The sequence below is a fragment of the Molossus molossus genome, unplaced genomic scaffold (genome assembly GCF_014108415.1).
Source record: "Molossus molossus isolate mMolMol1 unplaced genomic scaffold, mMolMol1.p scaffold_m16_p_21, whole genome shotgun sequence".
Classification (NCBI taxonomy): Eukaryota; Metazoa; Chordata; class Mammalia; order Chiroptera; family Molossidae; genus Molossus; species Molossus molossus.
Genome location: NW_023425357.1, coordinates 44,234,742 through 44,250,562, shown reverse-complemented (window position 1 = coordinate 44,250,562; position 15,821 = coordinate 44,234,742). Strand labels below are relative to the sequence as shown.

Genomic DNA, 15,821 nt, shown 5'->3' with positions numbered 1-15,821 from the left:
GTGTGAGAGTACTTGCGAGGGGAAGGGGACCCGCATCCTCCACCACCACCAGGGGCCTTGGCGGGGCGAGCTTCGGATGGAAAACGCCCAGAACGAACCAGCGAGGCATGGGACGGGTGGGGAGGGCAAGTGGGGTCCGGAGACCTGCTCCTGTGTAGCTGCTGCTCCGTCTGGAAGCTTTTGCTCACTGCCTCCCCTCTGGAGAAAGGCTATCCCTACACGTCCCAGGTCCCCGCTGTCTTCTCCCTCGAAGCCTGGCGGGGAGCTGGTGGAAGAAAGACTGGGTCTGATACGTGATGGTCAAGGCTGGTCTCTTGTCTCTTGCCCACCTGCTGCTGCTGCTGGAGGAGAGAAACAGTCATCCCAACTCCCTGCGCCTCAAATGAGGGCATTCACGGGGTTCTCCCAGGGACTTTAATTCCAGATCTTCGACTAGTTCTCGGGCCCCTGCCTTGTGGGAGAAGCCAGGGGCGGCTGGGTGGCGATCCGCCTCGGAACCCAGCCTCCCGGCGAACAAGGAATCCGCTAACTCCGCGATTTACTGTGGCAGGGAGAAAGCAGAGCATTCGCCAACTCGCAGTCCTCCGCCTCGTTCCCTGTTCCCTTTGTGCTTCGGAGCGACCAGACCCGCCACCAGGACCCCTGGTGCGTCGGAATTGCTGCTCCACCCGGACTCAGCCAAGGAGGAAAGTTGGAAGAGATCGGCGCGCCTGGGATGTGATTGTCATCCTGGGGCCGGCGCTCGAGAGTCTGAGAGAGAGAGAGAGAGAGAGAGAGAGAGAGAGAGAGAGAGAGAGAGAGAGAGAGAGAGAGAGAGAGAGAGAGAGAGACCGGGGAAGGGAGGGGGGAGAAAAAGAGGAGGGTGGAGAGTAGGGCTGCAGAGGAGAGGCGGGCACGAGGGAGGGGCGAGGGGAGCGCGAGCGAGCGGGAGAGGGAGCCGGGGAGGAAAAGGGAGAGGGCGAGGCGCGCCTGGCGGCCGGGTTGGCTGCGGCCGCCCAGAGGCTCCTGCCAGTCCAACCACCGACTACACCCCGTGAAGGAGGAGCTTCAGGCGCGCACAAGGCGTCAGAATCCTCAATTTCCAACTTAGCATCTTGGCAGGACCTTTGCGAAGCCAAAAGCAGAGCCCCCCAGTGCAAAGAGCGAGGGGGAAAAAGAGAAAGCAGCAAGGGAGGGGGGGAAACACTGCCGGGACGAGCGAGGAGCGCAGAGGAGCGGGCTCGGCGGTCACAGCCGGAGGCGCGCGGGAAGCCAGCGAAGAGGTGCTGCGAGCCTGAGCCCGGGAGCCGGGGCCCGAAGAGCAGCGGCCCGGGGCAGCCGAAGGCCAGGTGCCTGCCCGCTCGCCCTCGCAGGGCGCCGCCCGGCTCGTTGGCGGCCGCGGCGCGGCGCGCCCCATGCCCGTGTGTGGCCATGTCCTACCCGCAGGGCTACTTGTACCAGCCATCCGCCTCGCTGGCGCTTTACTCGTGCCCCGCGTACAGTACCAGCGTCATCTCGGGGCCCCGCACGGATGAGCTCGGCCGCTCGTCGTCGGGCTCCGCGTTTTCGCCCTACGCCGGCTCCACCGCCTTCACGGCGCCCTCGCCGGGCTACAACTCGCACCTCCAGTACGGCGCGGACCCAGCCGCGGCCGCCGCGGCCGCCTTCTCTTCGTACGTGGTGAGTGAGCTGGAGCCGCGGCGGGCGAGGGCAGCTGGGGCCGCGCGGGGCGGGCAGGGGCTGCGGGGACTTAGGGCCTCAGCGCCACCGCGGACCGCTCCGGCCAAGCTTCACAGCCCTTGCAAACTTGGGCGATTGTCTCGACTGGCCTCGCCTGGGCCTCGGACTCTGGAGTTGCTCAGAGAGGAGAACCGCGGATTGCTCGGATCGCTAAGCTGGCCGAGAGTGTTTGGGGACGAGAGGTCGCTGCAATTAAAGGACAGCATTTGGTTCAAACGTGAGCTTCAGGCCGCCATGCAATTTTATTATCTTTTTTAAGTTTTGCAATTTGGGAAAACTAATTCAAAAGAAATAGATCTGAAATCTGAGCAGAAGCATGCTAAATTTATGTAAATATGTTTGGCCTTGCCTTTAATTAGTCCTCCAAAATGTTGCAAATCCGTAATCCTATCTTCGAAATCCTATTTGGAGGTATTAAATTTCTGAAAAGTCGGCCGAGCTGCGGTGCATCCGGGATTTTTCGGCCGGGTGCACTTTCTGGAAAAGCGCGGTGACTTCGGTCTGGGGTAACATTTTTGGAGGGGCAGGAATACCGGGGCAAGGCTTATCTTTTCGTTTATCTTTCTTTGGAGGGGGGAAATGCCTTTACCTCCCTTGGTCTCCCCGCTTGCGCCTAACGTGTAGCCACCCGGGCTTTGAGCTCAGAGTCGCTGCAGCTGCCCAGGCCTCTTTCTGGGCGAAGGGCCTGGCCGCGGTGGTCGAATCTGTGCACCGGGAACGAACGTGACCCAGCAGACATGGGGGCCTACTGGGTACCGCCGAGGCCAGGAAGACTTTAAACGCCCCAGAAGAACTGGACTCAGGAGTTGGGGCTCCCGCTGCGTTTTGAGGAGGGGGAGGGGTTGCCCTTAGGTCTGAGCCCTCCGGCCCTACCCCAGCTGAAGCCAGAGTTCGGGCCCCGACGCCCGAAGTCCCCGGCTCCCGGGGACAGTTTGCTTCGGTCGCCCAGGTGGCAGCGCGGACCAGAGCCCACTCTCACCTTCTTTCTGCCTGTTCCCTGCAGGGTTCTCCCTACGACCATACACCGGGCATGGCAGGCTCCTTGGGGTACCATCCTTATGCTGCGCCCCTGGGCTCATACCCCTACGGGGACCCCGCGTACCGAAAGAACGCCACGAGAGACGCCACCGCTACACTCAAGGCCTGGCTCAACGAGCACCGCAAGAACCCCTACCCCACCAAGGGCGAGAAGATCATGCTGGCCATCATCACCAAGATGACCCTCACCCAGGTGTCCACCTGGTTCGCCAACGCGCGCCGGCGCCTCAAGAAGGAGAACAAGATGACGTGGACTCCGAGGAACCGCAGTGAGGACGAGGAGGAGGAGGAAAACATTGATCTTGAGAAGAATGACGAGGATGAGCCCCAGAAGCCTGAGGACAAGGGAGACCCCGAGGGCCCCGAAGCAGGTTGGTGAACATGGGAAAGGGTGTGTTGAGGGAGAGTAAGATGGAAATGGCAGGGGAGGGGGTCTGGAGAAGGGCGCACAAGGCCTGGAGATTAGGGTTGTGGTCTTTGCCTTTGCGGGTGGGTACATGGCCCCCGCCTCTCGGCTCTACCCTTCTGATGGCCTGGGTTTCCCCCGCAGGAGGAGCAGAGCAGAAAGCGGCTTCGGGCTGTGAACGGCTGCAAGGGCCGTCCACTCCCGCCGGCAAAGAGACCGAGGGCAGCCTCAGCGACTCGGATTTTAAGGAGCCGCCATCCGAGGGCCACCTCGACACGCTGCCCAGGCCCACTCGCGCCAGCGGGCCCTCCCCGACGGGGCCAGCGGCGGCGCGGCTGGCTGAGGACCAGGGTCCTCACTACCCTTCGGGCGCACCGGCTCCGGGTCCGCACCCAGCCACTGGAGAGCTGCCACCTGGTCCCGGCGGGCCCTCGGTCATACACTCGCCGCCACCGCCACCGCCACAGGCGGTGCTTGCCAAGCCCAAACTGTGGTCTCTGGCAGAGATCGCTACATCCTCGGACAAGGTCAAGGACGGGGGCGGCGGGAGTGAGGGCTCTCCATGCCCACCTTGCCCCGGGCCCGTACCCGGGCAAGCCCTTGGAGGCAGTCGCGCCTCGCCAGCCCCCGCACCATCGCGCTCGCCCTCAGCGCAGTGTCCCTTTCCAGGAGGGACGGTGCTGTCCCGGCCTCTCTACTACACGGCGCCCTTCTATCCCGGCTACACGAACTATGGCTCCTTCGGACACCTTCACGGCCACCCTGGGCCCGGACCAGGCCCCACAGCCGGTCCGGGCTCGCATTTCAATGGATTAAACCAGACGGTGTTGAACCGAGCGGACACTTTGGCTAAAGACCCGAAAATGTTGCGGAGCCAGTCCCAGCTAGACCTGTGCAAAGACTCTCCCTATGAATTGAAGAAAGGTATGTCCGACATTTAACGCGGGCTGCGTCGGTCCAGGACTTTCCTAATTTATTAAAAAACATGGCCTTGGCAGTTATTTTTCCATCAGCAAGAGAGAAAAAAACTACCCCTCCTATTAAAAAGTTTATAGTTCATGGAGATGGATGACATAAAAATGTAAACATCTCCACACACACACAAAAATGTCTAACCAACCGAAAAGAAAAATTTTAAAAAGGATTTGTATTAAATCTTATTCTGTATATTTAATGTAGCATTTTGTATTTAAATTGATAATTCAATATCTTTGAAGTAAATTATGAAATTAAGACACCTGTACAGGCATTTAATGTTTTTTTTTTTTGTAATATAAGTATATACATTTGTGTTTCCCCAAAAACTGTTTCATAGTTTAAAAATACAAGTTTAATTTAATTTTTTACACCTATTGATTTTTCTGGGTATGAGCTAAAGTATTATTACAGAAAGGAAACAGGTTATACTCTTAGATTTAAAAGTAAAAGAAACTGCAGCCGCCTTTGTAAAATGCAAAATATTTAATTAAAAGAGATTTTAACAGAATCAGAGCCACTCATTACTTTATAGAAGCCTCAATAAACTGTCCATCGCCTTGACAAAAGGTGCAAACAGCAACTTTTTTTCCAAGTGGGGAATGAAAGGTTCCGTAGAACCTCAGTGTTGCAGGGGTTGTAATTAGGCTGCAAGCCCTGGGTAACAGGACCCTGTCCCGAATGCAGGTTTGGATCACTGATTTGCGGCTTCTTGGGGGAGATTGGACCCTGGAGGAAGGAGGAGAGAGACCCAAGTCTATGCCCAGAAGGGAGAAAAGATGGCAAAGTCAGCTAGAGACATGCACCACCCGAGCTCCATCGCTTAACCTAATTACTTCCAATCAGTGTCGTGTTTTATGCAAAGCAATCAGCTGGTGAACTTTGCTAATGAGTTCGATTTTATGCCGGATTTAGCCCTTATTACTATTTCAAAGGTACTGTAGACTAATGCGGGCAGGAAGCGTTAGGGGGTGCCAAGGAGAAGGCCCTCCCAGGTCACTGTCTTCTCTACCCCTCCAAAATTGGGGATTGATCTCTTCGTTGGATTTGATTAAATTAGTAAATATTCTATTCGAGACAGTGCAGTTGGTAGGCGGCCCGGTAGATACCCCGGCGCAGCCACGGGCTGGGGCCGCGGGACGGCGAGGGGACGGTTCCCCCCTTTCACAGGTAGGTGTCACACTTGTCCTGAATTTCAAGCCTGCACTTTGCAGAGTCGGAGATTGGAGAGAGTGGGCGGAAGTGGGGGAGGGAGCGCCACAGGAGCTTGAGGGAAGCGAGTGGAGCCCGGAACCGACCTGGAGAGCCCCGCGCCCCATACACCGCCCTTACCTCCGCCGCGGGCCCCGTTTTGGACAAGTGGCCTTCAAAAGTTCGAGGACATTTGCCTAGATAATGAGGCCTCTGTGCACTCGATCTGGCTTGTCGTCGCTTTAGCACTTTTCTATCTCATTCAAGAGTTCGAATAGCTACAAAAGTATTTTTGAGGTTTTATATTCTCGTTTTAATCCTGCATACTTCATCTCAAGATGGAAGGTCAGGATGCGTCTTAATTCCAAAATGAAAAGGAGACACAGCCCTGCGCCCTAGGCCCATCAACACTGTCGGTGCTCCTGTCTCCATTTTGAGCGGAGAAGTGGAACAGTGAATGTGTTTTACTTCGTGGGAAATTTTCGGAGGTCAGGGAGGGGAGGGTTTACTGAAAAAACATATTCAGCGATGGGAATTAATTGGCCCTATTAAATTCAAGCCTGAGTGTAGAGAGAATGTGTTTGCACATAACCCCAATTTAATTAGGCGGAATCCAAATGCACTTATTTGCATTTCTACTCAATATTACTTTAACCCTACTTGTTTTTTTTTTAAATGCATCCTAAACTTTCATCGGACTGTTGACTTTTGCTATTTTTTAAAAAGCTGCAATGGGGCTCCTTTAGCTTATTCGAACTTAAACGAATTTGAAAGCATTGTCCAGATGTTTTTTTCCAAACAGCATTCGACTTAAGATTTTAAATTAGTGAGAAAATTCACGCAGGGAAAATGGTTTCAAAGCTGGAAGTGTGAATGATTAAATATGCATGAGATGATCGTATTTTATTTTGTCCCTTTAATTATAAATGAGTTTTTAAACAATTGAATTCCAGAGATGACTTTCCCTACCGCCTCTGCCCCAGCCCCCTCTACCCCTACTTCAGCCCCCTATAACTCCCCCGCTACAGCCTGGTTCACAATCAGCTCCCCCCCCCCCCCTGTTGAATATGCAGCCCCAGGAGTCACCTTGTGTTCTAAAAAAGTCAGAAGAATAGGCCAGTCCTCTTCTCTTAAGAGAGAATTTTAAGACGACATCAACTCTGCGGGGGTTTTGGAAACCCGGGCCCAAACCCTGCCCAAAGGTTTTAAAGAGAAAATTACAGGCCTCCTTGTGTTCCCGGGAATATGTAAATAGTGCAGCGCGGGCCTCCCCAGTATGGTTACAGACTCGGGGATGGGAAGCGAACGTCCGTCCGCGGGGCTGCCTAGGGACGGAAACCGCGCACCCGGGAGCCCGCGGCCTTTCTCCTCAACGGGGGCATGCTGGAGGAGCCTCGAGACTCGGGAGCAAAACCTCCAGGGGCTGGAAGGCTGGTGCCCGAGTCGCTGCCTCCTCCCCACATCCCTCCTGCCCTTGGCCTCTGCAGCGTCTAAGGTTTTCTTTGCGTACTTCGTCTTCAATTAAGTTTAGGGTTTTCTCCTTTGCAGAGCTGGGTATTCCATCGGTGGCCAGTGGTTTCTCTCATGTCTGGCGTCTTTCCAGTTTAGGGCGGCCTGCTGGGCAGATGGAAGTTCGGGCATTTAGGAAATGTCTTCGGCATTTAATCCCAGAAGTAGTTGCGTGTCTGTACGGTCCCAAGTCTCCTTGAGGCTCCACTTGGCCGCGTCTTGGGACAAGGCAAATGCGATGCGCCTTGGAGCTGGAGGAAAACTTCCGGCGAGTGCCAGGACGGGGCTTGTTCGCAGGCTTGGGCTGGAGCGCGGAAGTGGAGCGAGGCAGCTCCCAGGACAACTCCGTGCAGGGGCTGCGCAGGCATTTGCCACCTGCGCTCGGCTACACTGGTACCAGCCCCCAAGGACAGCCTAGGTTGGCACTTAAGAACTAGGAGGCTCTGAATCCCTGGCGATAGAAGCCGCAGGATCACTGAGTGGGATCTATGCAGTCAGTCCCCCGGAGTCAGCGCCAAACGGTGGGTTCCTTTCTTTACCCCGCAATGCCAGGAGGAATCTGTTCCCGGGACTTGGCAGTAAGGAGCAAACAACCCAGTCAATCTCCGAGGGTGCCTACTAGGGCACTGAGGAGAGGCCATGGAAGGGGGACTTTCCTTCCCAAGCTCCTCAGCTCGGAGTGCCAGGCCTGAAATGTTCCCTGGCCTGGGTGCGGGGCCTGCGTCGAGGCCTCCTATTTTGCAAAGCCCTCGGGGCAGGGGGTGGGGGGAGGGGCTCTCATTCCCGGTGGTGTGAGCAGCTTTTGAAGCATGCAAGGTGAGGGGTGGGGGATTGTCGTGCGTGTGGTTTCAAAACGGGCGGTGTCTTTCAGCTCACCTTTCCCGGCAATTAGCTGCCAACTCGGCAGGGGCACAGGAGAGCGCTTTGCAAGGCGCCCAAAGTGAAAGGAATGTGATTGCGCTCCCAAGAGAGAGCCGGACAGGGATGCAGTTTAGGAAGGGCGCCGCCTACTGGTCCCCGAGCGCCGCGCGGTTAGCTGAGAGGAGGAGTTAGGCGGCACCAGCTATGCCCCCTTACCCATAGCTCTACCTTAGCTCTGAACCCCAAGCGGGTCAAACTTTAACTGCCCCACCACCCCACTCGCTTCTGCCTGGGTTCCAGGACCCACTTAGCATTGGGAATTTGGAGAGCAGGGCCTGCGACTAGAACGGTTTTAATCCTACGGAATCCTGCCACGGTTTAGGCACAGACCAGGCGGCAGGCTATCGAGAAATATGCGGGTGGCTGAAATAGCCTGCGGGTGTGGCCGCGGCTGTGCGCATCCTCGGCAGTGCCCCGGTGCAGCACCGTTTCAGGTTCCTGCACTTGCGGTTCTGCTGGCCAGGGCTCTGGACCCCGCGCAGTTTTGTTTCATTTGCGGTTCGGCATATTTGGGGTCTACCATGCAACTTTGCCCCTTAAGGCCCTTTCTTCCTTTTGCCCTGTGGGTTGAACATCTGTACAAAAAGGACAAACAAAACAAAACAAACAAATAAGACTGCCTCCAATGCTTCAAACCCTCCTATTTCGAAAGAACCTTTAATGAAGTCAACGTGACAAGGCAGGAGGTGCTCACCTGGGCGCCCCCCTTCACCTCTCCAAAGCGCTAACGGGTTTTATCAACTGGCCTCCCCCTGGTGCATGGATCTGGGAGGGAAGCCCTTGGTGGCTCTTCAAACCCCTCAGCACGCGAATAACACCTTGCCGGCTGCACTCCTCCCAAACTGGCTAAAGCCGGGGGACTGTCCCTAGACCCATCTCGCGGGTTCCCTTTGTGACCAGGCTAGAGCTGGTCTCCTTTTCGTTTGAGCGCTAACTGCGACTTGGATCCCAGGCACAAGGCGTGGCCCAGGTTGTGGACTAACAGGGGATTCCTCAGGGGCCATGCTGCAGCTCTGGCTGCACCCCTTGCTCTGGCCTGCCCCTCAGGGCTGTTGGGGTCTCTGGCCTCCTGTCCGTCGCAGGCCCCAGCCCTAGATCCCCAACGCTGCCGGCCGGGCCGCTCTCGTTTCCAGCGCCAGGAGGAGCCCGGTGGGCCCAGACGCCACTTTTCCCAGTGAAACCTGCTTTTATTTGCTCCAAGCAAACCCCGGGCTCTCAGCGCTCCCGCCTGATGGATGCAAATGTAAATGTGCACGTATTTAATTGGATCAGGCCCCAAGATAAAAGAGATAAACGGCTCCCCGTTTGCTAACTTATTTTCAGAGGCACGCAGCGGCCGCGTGGAGGGGAAGCCAATGAAAGCGCTGCGCGGCGCTCGGCACTCAAGCTCTTGGCCGGCGCAGAGCGCTGGCCCGAACCCTCGGCTAGAGCTGCGGCTCCTCGTCGACCTCCTTAGCATGGGTCCTGCCCGCCGGCTAGGGTCCCCGTGGGATCCTCCGTGCACCAGCACGGAACGCGAGAAGGAGCAGCGTGGGCTTCCCGCTTGCAATCACCTCACCCCCAACTACAACGGTCTCCCCTCACTTTTCTTACCCAACTTCCCCAGCAGGAGTCAAACCGGCCAGGCCCACTCATAGATTGTCCCGGGCTTGTCTTTCACTCCAGGTGGCCTTCTGAGAGAAAGACACGAGGGCCACGAAAAAGACTAGGCAGGCGCGGACCTCCTCCTGGCCACCAGGGGCCTGTGAAGCCGTCCTTTAGACCGAAGGACCCCTTCTCTGTCCACAGATGGCCCTCCTTTGGAGCCTGGGATTTCTTTCAGAGTCGGGAGTCGGCAGGAAACCGTGCGTTATGCCCTACCCCCAATAATGTACACACTCAGTACACGTAGCCCTTCAGGGATTGCAAGGGGTCCTGGAACTTCCAGACTTTAGGAGGAGAGAGGGTTTCCTGACGCTTTCCTCCCGGCCTGGAGTTCAGAACTTCAGCGCCGCGCGTCATCCTCGGCCTCGCTCAAGTTCATTCCCCAATTTGGGGCCTTGGTTTTCCCGCAAAGTTTCTCTTCTGCCCAGAAGAGCTGGGAAGGAGAGTGGTGTGGGCGAGGGCAAGAGGCCAGAAGAAACAGCTCGAGGGTGGGTGCAAAGGAGCCTGCGAAGGGGCACCCTGGCGGGGGACCCTCCCCCAGTAGCCCCCGAGGCAAGGCCAGGCGGGCTGGGCAAGGCTGGGCTGGGGGAGGTCTGGCTGGCAGGGCCTGGCGGGCCGTCCCCAACGCGCTGATGGATTGTCTTGTCAGAAGAGCTCTGTGCGCCGAGCCCATCAGAAAGCACTTACCTCGCTAAACTGAAATTACTGTCTTTTCAGGGGCTAATTTGTGTAACTCCCATGGAGGGGCTTGGAGGGGGTTTGATGAGGCATAAAATGATGATTAATGAATTTATTGGCCGCTGCTCATCAAACAAGGGATGGAGAGCGCCTGTTCACACTGGCGGCCTGGCGGCGGCGCTGAACACAGCTGGGGTTTGGCCTCCCCGGCTCCTCCTCACAAGGGTTTCCCCTAGAGCCAGACCATGGGCCAGGGCGCGTTCTTTGACCTTCGCTGCTTTCTGCTGACCCGCCCGGATGCGGGGCGCAGGTTCTAGCTGTGCCACCATCGCCCCCTGCGGGTTGGCTGCTCAGGCCTGGGGAGGCCAGGGCTCCTGTGCTTGCAGGCCTAGAGGGGGCGGAGGCATCAGCCTCATAGAAAACAGGACTGTGAGTGGACCAGGGCACCCCAGACCCTGTGGAGATGGAGACGTTATGGCTTACTGGCTGGATACTTGGGCCTTGGTGGCTCAGTCCTCTCTCTGCAACTTACTAAGCTGTGTGTCTTGTGTCAAATACCCTCTCTGAACCTCAGTGGCGTCATCTGTAAAAAGGGGGCCTGGTTTTGTGAAGATTCATGTGGGTGGCATGTAGTTGCTGTTCAATATAGTTATTAGGGTCATGCTGTCCTAAAATTGCACTTTATTGAGACACTCGCTAAAGCCTGGGGACAAGGGATGGGGGAACAGCGGCTTTGGGTTCTGACTTGGGAAGAATCCTGATGGAATGGCTGATGTCCCTTAGCACTCTCCCCATCCCCCTCACCTCTTCTGGCCCTGCACCATTCCTTGGGGCTTGGTGGGGGGGACACTGGGGAGCCTAGAAAGGCAGTTAGGGGAGTGACCTGATCAGAGCTGAATTTTGGGGAGCTGACTGGACCTGACTTGGGGGTAGAATTGAATTTCAGGTTAGGTCCCAGGAAAATTCAGACCTCCTCCTACTTATAACCCACCCTTTGTCTGCAGGCTTCTGTCTTCTGAAATCTGTCCACCAGGGCCTTTTAGCTACTTCCTTTGGTCAAGAACCTTTAGCCTTATGAACTTATAAATATAGCTGGTATTCTTTACCTACCCTGCCTACCTCACACACACACCCACAGGCCCACACAGATCTCCCAACAATCATTCTACCTTTGACTGTCTAGCACATGTTACCCTGATGAAACAGAGCACAGGAAAGACCTTGGCATTGACCTCTCCAGTGGAATGCTAGGCTGGTCTCCATTTAGTGCAGTTCCACGTAAACGGTTCCTTTCTCTGTCTCCAGCATATACTAATTGAGCACCTATTATATCCCAGATGGACGATTCTGGGTGCCTATGATGTAGAGATGAACAAAACAAAGTCCCTGCCCTCCTAAAGATTACACTGTAGAGGAGAGACGGAAGGCAAACAAATGAATGTGATAATGGCTTATCGTAATGTCCAGTAATGAAGGTTAGGAGAAAAATTAAGGAGGGTAAGGACATGCTGAGGGCAGTCTGGGAAGGGTCCCTGAGGAGGTAGCATTTGACCAGAGACCTGGAAACGTTAAGGACTAGGCCATGCAGCTATCTGTGGGGAGAGAGTTCTGGACAGAAGGAATGGCACATGCAAAGATCCTGAGGTAGGAGCAGGTTCAGACAACAGCAAGGAGAACTTTGTGGGAGGGGATAAGGCCAAGGCCAAGCCAGGTTCAGGTTATAGGTCCTGGTGAGATCTTTGGGTTTTATGATGAGAGAAAGAGAGAGAGAGGGAAGCAGAGAAGGAGAGTTTTGAGTGGAATGGCAGGATCTAATTTATGATTTAAAGTCAAGTGTGAGGAGCTAAGACTTTCGGACGGCAAGAGTAGAAGCAAGGACCAGTTAGGAGGCTGATGGAGAATCCAGGGGCAGATAATGCTGCCTTGGACCAGGGAGGTAGCCAGGGAGGTGGGAAGAAGTGGTCAGATTTGAGCAGTATTTTGAAGGTAGAGTCAACAGGCTTTGCTGATGGATTGTGTGTATGGGATGAGAGGAGGAACATTCTGGATGCCTCCAAGGATTTGGGCCTGAGCACCCCAGGACTCGGGGGGGTGGGGTTGGTGGTATTTACTGAGACATCAAACAGTGGCAAAGTTCACAGGGTCCTGGGCAAACCCTACAGTGAACACATTCTCTCTCCTGACTCCAGAGACCTCAGTTCTCTGACTACTCTATCTTCCCCCTGTATATCTGTCTGTCTTTTTCTTTTTTCTCAGTGGAGAACCTGAGGTTCAGGAAGTGAAAATGACCTGCCCAAACTCACACAGAGAGTTTATAGGCAGAACCAAATGGGAATCCCAGGTCTCCTGACTCTTAGGCCTTCTCCCTCTGCCTCACCCAATCTAAATTCTCTGGGAGATCTCTATTTTAACAGAGAAGTCCTGGAAACAAAATGCCTTAACAGAGAGGAATGAATTTATAATGGAGTCTCAGACACTGTGACAGCCTGTCAAGGGAGATATTTTTAGGCCGGGCTGAGAAACATCTGAGGCCTCCTGGAAGGCTGCTGGGGCCTGGCTGCCTCCTCGGGATGCGGGACTCGGGACCCGTGTGAAGCAGAGGAGGGAGGCACAAGGGAGAAGCTCGGCAGGTGCCATCTCTCCCAGACACTCACCAGCGACGAGGAGCAGGGACTGTTGCCCCTGCCAGGGAGGGTGTCCTTTCCTAAATAATTGCTCTCTGAAAAGATTTGCTCATTTCTTCTGTTGGAAGTGTTTCTCCGCCTGCCCACAATGATCTCACGTAACGCGAGAAAAATTAATGCTCCTTGGCCATCACTTTACAGAGGAGCAGCTCCTGTCAGATACAGGTTTGAGTTGGGCCGAGTTCCTGAGTGCTGGGTCTTTCATGCATTGATTTGAATTTCTTTTCTTTCTTGCCTTTTTTTCCCCATGTCTCAGCTTGACTGTTTTTCCCTGAACCCTTTCCTTGACTGCTATGGTCGTCAGCTTGGGGACTTTTTCTGTAAAACTATCAGTGGCTTTGTCCCCAGAGAACCCACAGGCCCTTAGGAATAGCATCTTGACATCTTTCAAGCAGAGTGAGACATCTGTTAGCCCTCGATTTGAACACCCTCACAGTTCCAGAGCACCCCAGACACTTTCCCAGTTAACGCGTTTGACATGAGACTAACCACATAGTTGTCATTTCTGAGACTTGTTTTTTAGATCCAAACCTCAAGGATTTTTTTGTTTGTTTGTTAGTTTTGTTTGCCCTGTATTTGTAGCCAGCATCTAAATCCAAATCCTGTGGCTTTTTTTCCAAAGACTCATACGTGCAGATGTTCTTTGGTCGTTGAGGATGGATTTTCCTGGATGACACAGAAGAGTGGATTAGTGGCGACGCAGAGAAAAGGGCTCATTTGGCGTAAACACCACCTCTTTGCTCTCATGAAGAGTGTGGTAGAAAAATCGTCGGTCTGGTTTATTTTGGTTGGTGGAGTTGTTTTTCTGTCCAGGTTTTTTTTTTCTCATCCTTACTCTCTTTTTTCTTTGTAACTTTCCCTTTTAATCTGGGAATTGCCTGGCAGGTCCTAGAACATGTAGGGATGTTTGAGAAGGCTCCGAAGCACCAAAGACTGCAAGGAACGAGCTCTCTTTGCTCAGTGCCCCTCAAAATGTACCCCACTGAGCCCCACCTTCCGGATACTTGGCCTCCAACTGTTGAAACAACCCTTTGCAGAATAATTTCCTTCAAATGTTGTCACCGTTTACTTCCTTTGAAAGGCATATTTATACAGCGACTGTAACGGAGAAACTAGTATCACTAGCCATCGGCGGAAGACAGTTATATATATAAAAAAATTAATTAGATGAAGCGCTTGGCCCCTGAGCTTTGAATATGATGGGCACCTCACAGCAGCTCTGGCTATTCCTGAGGTTCCCCAAGCTCATACCTTCTGCTTTGCAGGCTGCCCTCAAAATCCTGGGGCCTTGTGGGCATCTCTTCATGCCCCGTAAAGCCACTGCACGTGGTAAGCGAAGAAGTGCCCACCATACTGGAAACAGTCACTGCTCACTTCCCATCTATGGAAACTGAGGCCCTGAAAGGAAAGCAACTTGGTGAGGATCACAGCTGGTTGGTGACAAAGCCAGGGGCGGCTGCCTGCCTGTCCCCGCCTTGCTCCCTGCACTGCCCCTTCTCAATAACCCTTTTCTTCTGGGGGGGCAGGAGCACCTCACACTTGCCGGTGGGCTGTCCACCCCACTGGCTCTGTGACGCCCAGGTCCCCTTTTCATGTCTATGTGTCACTCTTGGGGGTAAGAGGTCAAGACCCACGACCCAGTGTGCTCTTGGACACCACCAAGGATGCTGGCCGTTCTTTTCTCTGCAGGGACAAGGGGCTCAGGTCCCCCGCTCTGAGCAAAGTTTGGGGAAGGGGTTGGTGGGTTTGACAGGTGGATGCCATCTCCCTTTGGGAGGTCCCTGCCCCAGCTGTCCCTCATGACCCTCACTTCAGATGCTTCTTCCTGAAGCTACCCAGTGACACAGGGTGACTTTCTTTAGTGCTAATAAGTGGGGGGTTGTTGGGTTCCTGGCTATGATGTCACTTAAAAGTCAACCTCCCTTGCCCCTTTCCCTTCTCTTTTCTCCCTGGAGGAGGACCTTCAGCATAGCTTGTTCATCAGGTAGACCCTCCCCCACCTGCCCGGAAGCCTGCCATGCCCCTCGGTGGCCCTGTGGCACACCTGGCTTTGCATCCAGCCCCAACTCTCACCCCTGCTCTGGGCCACGTGAAGTATGTCTCCAGCCAGTAGGACCACAAGCAACTCAAATTCAAAATGTCCCAAACTGAAGTCCCCTCCCCCCACAATTCCTACTTCCACCTCAGCCCCAGGTCAGCTTCTGTCACCTTCCTCCATCCGGTCCCACTGCCAGTGGAAGGACTTCAGGACCACGCAGACACCTCTCTTCCCCCCACGCCTCTCATGCATGCACCCCGAAGTTATCCACCCTCCTGAGAGGCCTCCTTCAACTGCCTCCCCTCTGCCACTCCCTCTGGGCCTTTGTCACCTTGTACACACTACAGCTTGTCCTTCTGACTGGCTCCCGGCCCCCTCATCTTCGTAATGCCGCGGCCAAAGCTGGAGTGTCCTGTCTGAACCCTTCGCCTTCTGAGATTGGGCTCAAGTGCTTCAGGACGTGCTGGTGGAAATGAAAACGAACGAATGGACCCCAAGGCAATATACTTACTTGTATTTTCTCATAAAAATGTGAATTTTTAAACAGCTCTGGGTTCAGACAGACCTAAGTTCAAATCCTAACTGCACCCTGTTGTGTTGAATGTATTAGTGAGACTTAAGTGACTGAGAAGTCTGAACAGAGGCCCGGGACCTGTGGTGATGGGAATGAGCCTCTGATATTCAGTGTCCTTATCAATAGATCAGGAATAATAACAGTAGCTACCACAGAGGGTGAGGATTAAATGACACAATGTAAGCAAAGCCCACCAAAGCGTGGTTCACTCTCCACAAATGGATGCTCTTGTCATTATTACTCAATAAATATGGTTTCATCTTATCGAAAATGACTCCATCTGAGAATTTCCTAAATTGTGTAGCATGTTTTCTCCAGTTCTTAACTACTTTACACCTTTTTGCTGACCAGCAATGGTTAAGATGTCTAGAGTATTTTTTTTGTTTTTTTTTTAAAGCTCATTTTAAGAATCACTGCTTGGAACATTATTTCATTACTTAAACT

General features: G+C 54.2%; 1 protein-coding gene across 2 annotated transcripts; it reads left to right on the top strand.

Moving 5' to 3' along the window:
- Window positions 1-1,047: 1,047 nt before the first annotated feature.
- On the top strand, window positions 1,048-4,707 carry IRX5 (iroquois homeobox 5). Of its 2 annotated transcripts, none has more exons than XM_036275370.1 (3): window positions 1,048-1,659; window positions 2,723-3,128; window positions 3,308-4,707. In XM_036275370.1, the coding sequence occupies exons 1-3, from the start codon at window positions 1,411-1,413 to the stop codon at window positions 4,102-4,104; spliced, it is 1,452 nt and encodes a 483-aa protein (XP_036131263.1). In that variant the 5' UTR covers window positions 1,048-1,410; the 3' UTR covers window positions 4,105-4,707. The 2 variants fall into 2 exon arrangements, with proteins under 2 accessions (XP_036131263.1, XP_036131265.1); XM_036275372.1 differs by having other exon boundaries at window positions 1,411-1,659; window positions 3,311-4,701.
- The last annotated feature ends 11,114 nt before the right edge of the window (window positions 4,708-15,821 follow it).

What these genes read in the sequence shown, in the direction of transcription:
- IRX5 (XM_036275370.1), top strand. Translation starts at nt 1,411, where the DNA reads ATGTCCTACCCGCAGGGCTACTTGTACCAGCCATCCGCCTCGCTGGCG. An exon ending in CCGCCTTCTCTTCGTACGTG is followed by an intron (nt 1,660 to 2,722) that starts GTGAGTGAGCTG and finishes TGTTCCCTGCAG; the next exon opens with GGTTCTCCCTACGACCATAC. An exon ending in CCCCGAGGGCCCCGAAGCAG is followed by an intron (nt 3,129 to 3,307) that starts GTTGGTGAACAT and finishes TTTCCCCCGCAG; the next exon opens with GAGGAGCAGAGCAGAAAGCG.